Here is an 11502-nt window from a genome sequence, read left to right as displayed (position 1 = left end):
ATTCTGTTCTTTTAACCCAGGTACATGTTGCCTCATTACTGATTTCCCCCCTACCATCTATGCAGAGTTTTACAGTGTCGCCTGGAATATATCTGATGAGATTTGAAGTGCCAATAAGTACGTTTAATAAATAGATCCATTATTTCTATTATATTGTTTATTGAATGCTCCAGTTCAGTAAGAAAAGTTACAGAAGTAAACTGTAACGCAGTTAATAAAAACCATTCAAGGGAGACAAACTTAAGATATAAAAGTCCATGAAAATAACAGCAATCAATTATCTAAAAATCTGTTAAGGCTTATAGTAATACTTTCAAAGACATTTTTCCCCTCTTTACTTAAGCCTTTGTATAAAAAAATGAAGTACTTTTATCACTGGCAATATCTAAAATATTTACTTAACATTTAGAAGACAAGGCTGGCATATCGCAGGTGACAGAAAACAAAGCTGCTTTAATATATAAAAAGCTCTAAAGCGCTGTTGTTTTAGCTCCACTTTTTTGTTTTAACTCCAATTTCAGGCCTTGAACTTTCAGTTATCAGTCCTTGAAGAAAATGAACAGCTCGCTTTTCAGCATTGTAAAATACTCTTTTTTCAAACTTGTCCAGATCTGGACCCTTGCTTTACTCTGAAACCCTTTCGTTGCTTAAAATCTCAGGTTTCCCGGTTTGGTAGTAGTTCCTGCTGCAGCTGGAGCTGCTCTAAGACTTTTGAGGGCACAAATTTCTAACATCCCATGACCCTTTCAATTGACCATTAGAACGATAGAATGACTGACCTTTTTCTTTGAGATGTTTTCTTCATGGGTGTAAATGTGGTACAGTGCCACACAGTATTGGGGCCATGGGTTCAATTCCTGGGCTACATGTGTGGAGTTTGTATGTGTTCCTGGTGTTCACATACTGTATGTTTCCTCTGGGTACTCTGGTTTCCTCCCACACTCCAAAGACATCCAAGGAGAGGTGAATTGGCTTCTGGGAAAACTGGTGCTGGTGTGTGCATGTCTGTGTTTGTATCTGTGTGTGCCCTGTGGCGGACTGGCGCCCTGTGCTTGCAGCTCCAGCTCTGAATTGGATGAAGTGGATAGAAAATGGATGGACGTTCCTCATTATATTTAACATAGTAGATCCTACATTAATCAAAAACTGAAGATACTGTAAAAGCATGTGTATAATATGTACACAGAATATGTGTTATACACCAATAATTTTAGTGTGGTTTCAAAAACTGATATTGAAAAGACATTCCCATACCTAAACATCTTTTGCAATAATATCTGTTTTGCAGATGTGTGTTGGGAAAGAAATGTTCTGTGGTCAGTGTCATGATTATTTCAACTATGATGAATCATTTAGACTTCAAAGGCAGCCAAAAAGCCCCTCTCCTAAGCCATCTGTTTGTCCAGGTCTTTGTAAATCTAAGATAGGAAGTGATGTCTTACACATTTCACTTCTGAGCTTTTCTGAGTTCTAGCTTATTTAAATTGTGTAAGCTTATAAATAGGGAATTTGAAGTGCTCTGTCTGTTTGCTTTTGAAAGAATGGAAGGGGTTTTAAAATTTTAAAACAGAGGGAAAAAAGCCTTTTCTCATCTCTTCTGATAATATCGCTTGTCTACATTAGGACAGATGGTGGGCTTAATATTGTTTGTTTGTCCCCAAAAAAAACTTGTATTCTTTGGGCATTCAACAGTTAAACCTCTATAGTGCCATTTATTTTGAGAAACTGAAACTGTGGCTAAAGGTTCTTGGATTTTGTTGTATTGTATCTTGTATTACTGTTTTCTGTTGTTCTTGGAAGAACCCCACCTTCCTTCCTTCTGAGTGATGGACATCATGTTCAAGGGGACTTCAGCGGCAACAACAATCCTCCTCACAGTCCTCCCCAGGCGAAACAATGTCCTGAGGTGTCTCTCAGGCCCACTCTGGCAGACTGTGTGCTGTCCCTCTGCGTGTGGAGCTGGGTGGGAGGTGGGCGGAGTCAGAGAGCAACGCTGTCAGACAGGTCTGTGTGGGTGGAGCCCTGGCTCATTGTAGTTACCTCAGTCACTGTGTTATGGGAGGTATCCTTGGTGACCTACAGAAGGGACAGATGTAGAAGGGGGTTTATAACCATGTAGGGATTAGCAGTTTGTTTGGTGGGATTCCCCAGAAGATTTTTGGTTTTATTTTTCTCATTTGGGTCAACTGAACTGACTGTACTGAACTGAACTGATGTGTGTTTTACCATACTTTTAAAAAGACTTCTTTGTTTCTATCTGCTGCCTCACATCTCCTGTGCCCTGGGTTCAGTTATGGGCTGGGACACCTTCTCTGTGGACCATGAAAGAGCTCTCCGGTGAGTTTTTGCCAGGTTCTCTGCTTTTCTCCCACCTTCCATGGACATCCTGGCTTGGTTCAATGGGGCCCCTGAACTGTCAGTGAGTGTGTGCCTTGCAATGGATTGCCATCCTGTCCAGGGCAGGAATAAGGAGCTTTCTGAGAGTGAATTAATAATAATAATAATAATTGCTTACACTTATATAGCGCTTTTCTGGACACTCCACTCAAAGTGCTTTACAGGTAATGGGGACTCCCCTCCACCACCCACCAGTGTGCAGCCCCACCCGGATGATGCGACGGCAGCCATAGTGCGCCAGAACGCTCACCACACATCAGCTATCAGTGGGGAGGAGAGCAGAGTGATGTAGCCAGTTCATAGATGGGGATTATTAGGAGGCCATGATTGGTAAGGGCCAATGGGAAATTACACCCCTATTACACCCCTACTCTTTTCGAGAAATGCCCTTAATGACCACAGAGAGTCAGGATCTCGGTTGAAGGGATGGATGTCTATTTTCATCGCACGGAGGACATCTGAATTGCAAAGCTAGGGAGGAACTGGAAGCAAGGAACGAGAAAACAAAAAGCAAAAGACCCAGAAAGAGTTGCAAAGACAAGATGTTCAGATGCACATGAAGGTTCTTGGAGTGATACCTGGTTCAGAGAGAAGGCAATAACAGTGTGTGGATGTGCTGTGTAGCTTGATGAACTGAGAAACATGGGGCAGACTACAGAATTGTGCTCCATACAGTGGGAAATCTCAGTCATGTTTATAATCACACTTCAGGGGCTTTTTATTGTGGAGCACAGGCTCTCATTCTGAGTATAAACTATACACTATATCATCACCAGCTTGGGTGAGGCTACATCAGGTACAGTAATTATAGTTGCCTTTTAGTATATTTTTCTAGTATATTTTTGAATCCAGGAATTTGATCAGAAATGAAATTAATTAAAATAAACAATTATTGCTATGCAAGCCTATTTTTCTATACCATCAGAAGAATTGCTTTATTACCTCGTCAAACTTCTTCTCACTGTAGACCTCATTCTTGTCAATGAATGTCAGCAGAATCCAGTCACAGAGGAAGGAACACTGCAGACAGATGAGAGATTTTAAGAGGTAGATTACTGTACGTCTGCATATGCAGAAGATCAGCACTAAGTCAGCTGAATACCCTGCTGAAGAAACACCAAAGTAACAAAGTGAATTATATTTAAAAATGAAATTATTTCAGTTCACAAAGCTTCTTTTGTCAAGTAACACGAAACGTTAAGAGGAGTAAAAGAAATTCCTCTGTTTTGCATCCTACCAGTCTGAACTGCAAAGCGGTGGCCGGAAATCCAGCGACAATTCCAGCCGGTGAAACTTACTATTCCCACAGATGTCAAGGCGGTCACCATGTTGATAATTGTGGGGATGATGCTAAACTTTCCAGCCTGTGAAGGAGACAGTTCTCTTTTATCATGCCTGCTCCATCATCCCCGCAGCAAAAGAAAAGGACAAGAATGCTGCGGACATTTTTCTTACACAATTCGAAGAGTATAACTGGATCCATTGGGAGAACTGCACATCTAGTTAATGAATCAGCAGGACACAATTTTCAGTCAGTAATGTTCATATAAGCCGAGTTCATTCCATTTCACAACATTGAAAACAGAACAACCAAGAGACTTTTAATTCTGCCTTATATTCCATTATTATATTCCTTAATTCCATATATTTTAGACATTCTTTAAACATGGATTGTAATAGTATATTTGTATATTTTATTTATAATTCATATAGCCTGATTGAGGGATAAATGACTAGAGATAAAGTTTCCTGTTTATTGAATACAGTTATTTTCTGTTACTTTTTAAAAGATACTCAGAAAAGCTGTGTTAAATGCCAAGTGGCAGTGTGAAATAGTGATTAGGGTTCTCAACATCTGATCTTAAAGCTGAGGGCTAAAATCACCGGTGAGAACATTACTCCTTTATCGTTATGCAAGGGAAGTTGGATCAGAGGTGCCCAATTCTGCTTCTGGGGCCCTACAAAACTACTGACCATCTGTCTAAATGGGTAAAAACTGTCTGGTAATTGGAATCTTGATGAATTGTTTTGAGTGAACAGAACAGCCATATAAATTAATACTACTTTGGTTTTCATATATAACACACACATATCTAGTGATTTATGTATTGAATATTCAATTGAATAATTCACATGCATGTACTTGTACAGCTGGGTGGGTGGGTGCTTTCAGAATGACCCAAATGTCTTGAAGGATGGGGGTAAAAACTTGCCTCTCCATGGACGATAACATCAAGTCTTATCCCGTAAGCTTTGATCAGAGTCCTGAACTCGCTGCCGTTCCTGCTGTAGAACTTGGCAAACCTATGGAACAATTTAAGGAAAAAAAACGTCAATCCTGAATCAGAAAGAAAAGGTAAAAGACGGCTCATTCCTCTAATCACACCAGTTCCGGTAGACACTGAGAATGCAGCCAATGCCAATTAATTAGCCTACTTCCCGACCCGGCTTACCTGTAGTTGTAGCCACGGATTAAAGGGTCCTTGCGGATGTCCAGCCGCCGGAAAGCGTACTTCGGGATACACTCCGAGGGGTCCAGGTCCAGATCACACTTCCAGTTAATGAAGACCCCGATCACAGCTCCCTGGCAGAATTCCACATGCAGAGTTTCTTACTGTCTTGGCTGCACGCCACATCACATTAAATCTACTTTTGCGAGTCTAAAGACATGTTGTTAAAATCATTTTAATTCTCTGGCTCTGAGATGCTTATCGAATGGTTACAGAACCCTGGCATGTTGATTAGGTGATAAACAGTTTAATAAGGCAATGAAGGAGCTGGACTTTAACAAACACATTGAATATTCTGAAGAAAGTTTTGCTTTAGAGTGAGTTTCCACTGAATTTTTAAGATGCCCAGCGAAATGACATCCTGACCAGGGGGATGTTGTGGATTGGCAATACTGGCTGATAACTTCATCATTCATATCTGAGCTCTCAGCACAGGTCGACAGAGGGAACTTCATAGACCCAGAAATCATCTTACAGTCTCCAACAACTCGCTGAACTTCACCCTGGCCTGCTCAGCAATGTAGCCCAGCCTGAAGATTGGACAGTAGATGTCTCTGACTTCATTGTATGTGCAGCGTTCCAGATACCTCTTTTGATTGGGTTTGACGTTTCCTCTGGGGGCAAAAACAACACATCAGGTGTGATTCATTCTTGTCAAAGATGTCAACAAGTTATTAGTTGCAATGCAGCTTTTTTTTAATTTTCTGACTGTACACATGTTTGTTTTTTTAGCCCACAGGATAGCACTTGTGGAGAAGTCTTCTCAAAGTTCTCAACACCCACTCAGCCATACTACCTTCTTAATCCATCAATTTCAATTCATCCCCACTTCATGACGCAAAAAGGGATGACCTGATTTCAAACAGAACCCCTCTAATAGCAAATTCATCAGATTTCTTTCCTTCTGACCCTTTCAGTCACTCTGCTGTACAGGCCTGCTAATACACTCAAAACCACACTCAGACACTGTGGAACCTCTTTGCTCCACATGGAACAGTGCGAGCAGACTCCAGGCATCTGTCTCATTCGAGCTGCGCTTTAGGAAAGGAGGAGGCTTCTCACTTAAGCACTCTGAATTTGGGAAAGTGGATGGTGTTCTTGATGTAGACAGTGAAGTTGATTGCTTCCTCCAATGGGGGCTCCCTGCAAGAGGAAAAAGAGGCATTAGGCTGTGCCCTTTCAGCCCCCTGTGGGTCCAACACATCTCTCAGAGCAATCAGAGTAATTACCTCATTGTCACAATACAGTTAATAATAATACTACTAATAATAATGCTGATTCATATATGGGGGGAATAATGGCGAGGGGAAAATCTGGCCAGGACAGCGGGGTAACATCCATGCTCATTTTGAGAAACGCCCTGAGATTTTTAATGATTACGGAGAGCCAGGATCTTTACGCCTCAACTTTTTTTTTACAGCATAATGTCCCCATCACGATACTGGGTCGTTAGGACCTACACAAACTGCAGGGTGAGTGCCCCCTACTGGTCCCACTAGCACCTCTTCCAGCAGCAACCTTAGCTTTCCCAGGAGATACTGGCCCAGGTTTGAGGTTTTCCCAGGTACAAGCCAGGTTGTACAAGCCAGGTACAAGCCTGCTTAGCTTCACTGAGTTGTCAGTTATGAGCTGCAGGTGATATAGCTGATGGCATTAAAGAGCAATACTTGGTAATAAGAAAGCTCTTGCAGTGTCAGAGCAACACTTGTGCATCTATGAGAAGCATTCTAAGGAGAAATGATGAATAACTTTTAACTTCAAAGATTTTGAGGGGGTAAAAACTGAAAAGTTTTTAAAAACAAAATGAAATTCAGAGGTAGTGAAATGCATTCAGTCATCACACAGAGTATATACACAGTCACCAACAGATCATTATATCTTACACCAAGTTATTTTCGAATTCCTTAAAACAGCTGCTTTTTAAGCACCTGTTTGAAAGGTACCTGACAGCAGCAAATTCCTCGACAGGGCACCACGTCTTGATCTCGCAAGTCTTGAAGGTGTGGTTGTAGTATGGCACGCAACGCCCTGTCCTTTTTCCTGTACATGCAGACAGAGGACACAGCTCGTTCAAACCAATCTACAGCGGGCTCCCTTTGCCTGGTGGCCTCCTGAGAGCTTCTATTTCTTGTTCTTTCATTTCCGTCAATCTGCTATTCTGCGGATTTGGAAACTGATTTTTGTGATTTTTCATTCTCTTGCTCCAGAGCAAAACACGCTTCCCATTTACAGACAGTTGTCATTACAATTTGTATTATTATTATTCCATTGCGCAGATGTCACTTTGGATTTGGGATTTTTTCAGCATGCATCATTCTGTAGGAAAGAAGGGAGTGAACTTTGCACTACAGTGTAAAATGATTTCATAGTCATCGTCATAGTGCAGCCAGTATTTCCGTGGAAAAAGCAGCTCCAGCATTCATTAGTCTTTACCAAAAGAATGATGATAGAAACTTACAATCTATACCACCAATGCTTTGTCTTATAACCCTTAAGGTCCTTACCATTGCCATCCATATCAGCATCCTCCTCAATGCAGTCGCTGTCAGTTGTACAGTTAGCACCTGGGACTGAGTAATGCTGATGAAAGACAAGTAGAGAGAGATCAGCCTCATGCATCATGTTAGCAATGTCATGTCAGTTTCATGATTAAATGGCAGTATTCTTGAGTTGACATTAGGCTCCTGTTCCACACAAAACAATTTAAACTATGCAAACTTGTGATGCACAGATTTTGCCCAAACTGGATTTCTTTCCACTCTGTCTCAGGATGTGGTCAGAATGTGCTGCTTCATTATTCCACTGAATATTGTCAATATTCTTGTCACTTTGTGTGATTTAATAATTAAGGAGCTTGTTGCTGTCGTGCTTCTAGGTCTGGGATGACCCTCTTAACAGGAGAGCCTTGAAGGCTGCAGTCTGGCCTTACCTCTGCACACACACCCTGCCTCTGGTCAACTGTGACCTCTCTCCGTAGGATAGAGCTGATGACATCACCGCCCTGAGTGGGAAACAAGGAAAAGCGGTCCATTATTTCCCCTGGCCTGGGATTTCCCACTGGAGGATATGTCTGTGTGTCCCAAAGGAGACAGCTCAGGGCCAGCCTGCAGTATAGGGTGGAGGAAGGGGGGAGGGAATGAACTCTTCCTTCTCTCAGTAAACAGCCCAACAGCCCCCCTGGATAGAAAAGAATCGTCTTTCAAGCTTTCTGGGTTGAGCCCAAAACATAATGAATCACCATAAAGCAGCCCAGTGGTAAGCATTTCATTGCACTTGTGGGTATGACAAATAAACTGAACTGAGTTATACGTACGGTACACTTGAAAAAGGGATCAGGTTAAACCCAAACTATCTAAAAAGAAAATTCTCTAGTAACACGCTTGAAAGATAAGAAAACATATCGATCTATATTTTTATATGTAATATAAATGAACTCATTAACTCTTCATCTGCACATATGGATGGTGGAACTTAGGATATCACACGTTTATGTGGGTTTTTTTCTTCTCTTGCTCTGTGATGCATCAGCAACTGAAAGACATAGAAGTCAGCGTCTCCGAGCGACAGTCTGAGGGATAAGCCGCAGTGCTCCTCGCCCTCATTCTGTTGGTGGCCGTGTGGGAGTGCTGGCGACAGGTCTTACCTCCGACGGCCTGACGTACTCCACCACATCCTGCACAGTGTCCCCCACCAGGGCGACCCCCTTCATCTTGGTGTAGATGGAGCTCTCTGGGCGCGTCTCACTCTCTTGGTAGGCCTTCTGACTGATGAACACATACCTGTCAGGGAAGCCAAAGAGGTGCTCTGGATGTGCCCCTTTGAGCAGTGTGCAGAATCCACAGCAGCACCCTTCATACTGTCGGGCTTGTGGGGCTCTTTGGATTGCATGACGTCAAGGTGGACGTCAAGGGCTCATACAGTGTATACGTTTGAAGACAAAATAACATTGATACACAGAAATATACCACATTTGATCCAAAACTCTATTAAATTGCTCTGTGTTGAAAGCAAAAAACAGGAAACCTGTCCAGGGATAAATGCCAACAATACTAGAAGGTTCAGAATGTAATCATCAGTAAATAGACGTGTATTTACCATCACTATCAAGAATACTAACACCCATCCTTCCATTTTATAACCACCTCATCCGACTCTGGATCGCAGGAGAGCCAGAGCCTACTCCGGCAAGCAATGGGCACAAGGTGGGATACACCCCGGACAGGACGCCAGTCCATCGCAGGACACACAGAAGACACAGACACGGACACACTCACAACAGGGCCAGTTTTTCCCAGAGGCCAATTAACCTACCAGTATGTCTTTGAACTGTGGGAGGCAAGTGAAACACCTCCCCACAGACCTGGGGAGAGCATGCGAATTCCGGACTGATTGCACCCCTGGTCCAGAACCAAACCTAAGGCTCCAACACTGCAAGACAGCAATGCTAACCACTGCATCGCCGTGCCACCAACATAATCCATACATCTGTGATGGTTAATGGTTAATATTTCTCCTCCACTAGGGATGCACAAAAACAGCAATAGCTTATTTAGGGTGAATGCTATATTAGTATCTTGATACTCTGGGCAACACTTCCAAAGAAATTAAGATGTTAAAAAGGAAAGATCAGCCACTGCTTATTGACACACATGTGTTAAAGGTTATCCGCACAAGATCGTTTTCTGATGACTTCCTTCTAATGTTCCTGGGATTTTGCAAAATGATTGTGTTCAAGAGCTTTTAGGTAATTTAGAACATGCTCTGGCAGCTTGCGTATGCATCCCCTCCATGTCATTACCCTAATTAGGGCTACTATGAGAGAACATTAACAAATATGTTAATATCACTTCTAAATATGCAGAACAATGGGGATGATTACCAGATGGCTATACTTTTTTAATAATGTTGATAAAATGTTAATTAGGTGAAAATGCATTTCCTCTGAAAATGCATTTTCAGAAAGTTACTATGATCTATGACACAGATGGCAAACCATATATATTTATTTAATCTCATGCTGAGTTCTATACTGTAAGTATAAAAAACAACATTATTTTCAGACTATTTGTACCTCCTGATTTATGTTGAACGCTGTAGCATTTTATCCTGAGCTACAGTTTACTGACCTGCTGGAAACCATTATAAAAACAAATGTGAAACGGGGACAGTAGTTTCATTTACAATGTATTGATCTGTAACAGTCACCAAGAGTTTGCAGTTATAAATCGATTAGTGGCTAGCAAAGTTTTTGTCAGCATCGGTATTAATTATAGATGAGGTTACATTCAGGCATGCTTTAAAATATCTTGTTTAATTATACAATTATACAGTAAGTGTTTTGAAAGCCAAAAATATGTTAATATCTGATGTGTTTTATGGTTTTATAAGGCTTTCTTCTGAATCTGATTTTGGATGACTGCCAACCATTTCATAGCTTATGGAAATTTACTGTATTTACTGTATTTATTATACAGTTTTTCAATGCTTTTACTATACCATAAACTTGCTTCCACATTGCTTTGGAATGGATTTCCATGATTTGTACAGTACCGTAGTATGTGTGACAAAATTTCTCCAAGCCTAATGATGCTTTTGTCATGATTTCATTGAACCTTTATACACCTCTGCCTCTTTGCCTTTCTCTGCCTATAGCAAATTGTACTACAATAACATTTTAGAAGGAACCAACACACATTTTCATGCATTTTGTGGGAATGCAAAAAGGAAAAAGTGTCCATTAGAGTTCATTAGAAGTCCAAGTTCTTTAGAAACCACATTAAGGATATGAACATTTGCTTTATTATGAGTCTCTAAACCTGGCTGCAATGCTTTATACTATTGTAGTACTGTGTCAGTCATAAAACAACTTCAGTATCACCCAATTGCCAAAGCACTTGGATGTCAGGCTTTAGAACCAAATTAAACTTACCATATGAAGTAGGTGATTACCAGGAACTGCACAATTCTGTAAATGATTCCAAGAGTCTGGTTTTTCACCACCATTATCTTCGGAGTCTCATAATCCCAGAATCCAACAAAAAAGTCCTTAATGAGCTCCTTTAATCCCATTGTATACAGATTTCCTCTCTGGGATCTGGTTCTGGGAGCAGAGATGTAGTGTGGCGCACTGATGCTCTAAATCTGTCTTACTCCTCCTTTGGGCATTGCAAGTTTTACTCTCTGTCTCCACCTCTGGATCTCCTCTTCTTCTTTATCTCTTTGCCTGTCTTGTCCTAGTGCCCAGTCTAAATTTGCATGTTGGCCATCCTCCCCCTTTTGTGTTTCATACTCTGATGACATAACGTTAGCTGTTTTCTAATCCATTGGGATTCCTTGTTCCAGTCCTGGTCTAAATGATTCCTTGCTGAATACTCTCAGGCCACCACCACCCATTCCTTGCTCCTACTAGCTATTTATAATGCACAGATGGATCAAAATGTTGACATCTCTATGTGATGTGATCTCCTTTTGTGAAGTGGAAAAATCGCCCATTTTTGCATGAGTTGTGTCTCTTTTATAAAGAGAAATCGTAGCACAAAAGAAATATGCTTGTGTTCAAGCAAACATCTGATAACCCGTTTTTCGACGAAGGGCT

At 41.3% G+C, this 11502-nt stretch overlaps 1 protein-coding gene across 1 annotated transcript; it reads right to left on the bottom strand.

Moving 5' to 3' along the window:
- Window positions 1-1980: 1980 nt before the first annotated feature.
- On the bottom strand, window positions 1981-10976 carry p2rx2 (purinergic receptor P2X, ligand-gated ion channel, 2). The gene is made up of 12 exons (XM_088935841.1): window positions 10837-10976; window positions 8551-8686; window positions 7837-7908; window positions 7412-7487; window positions 6851-6947; window positions 5970-6050; window positions 5383-5521; window positions 4851-4981; window positions 4611-4701; window positions 3696-3761; window positions 3340-3417; window positions 1981-2076 (listed from the first exon to the last, which is right to left on the bottom strand). The coding sequence occupies exons 1-12, from the start codon at window positions 10974-10976 to the stop codon at window positions 1981-1983; spliced, it is 1203 nt and encodes a 400-aa protein (XP_088791967.1).
- Between the last annotated feature and the right edge of the window lie 526 nt (window positions 10977-11502).

This window comes from Atractosteus spatula, chromosome 17 (assembly GCF_055471065.1).
Source record: "Atractosteus spatula isolate fAtrSpa1 chromosome 17, fAtrSpa1.hap1, whole genome shotgun sequence".
Lineage (NCBI taxonomy): Eukaryota > Metazoa > Chordata > Actinopteri > Semionotiformes > Lepisosteidae > Atractosteus > Atractosteus spatula.
This window is presented reverse-complemented; position numbering and strand designations above follow the sequence as displayed.

Bases quoted from the DNA above. Each gene is read 5' to 3' on its own strand.
- p2rx2 (XM_088935841.1), bottom strand. From the start codon at position 10,976: ATGGGATTAAAGGAGCTCATTAAGGACTTTTTTGTTGGATTCTGGGAT. The intron at 7,488-7,836 runs GTAAGGCCAGAC...GTCTTTCATCAG, and splicing joins GGCAGGGTGTGTGTGCAGAG to CATTACTCAGTCCCAGGTGC. The intron at 3,762-4,610 runs GCAAGTTTTTAC...TCTCCTTCACAG, and splicing joins ATGTTATCGTCCATGGAGAG to GCTGGAAAGTTTAGCATCAT.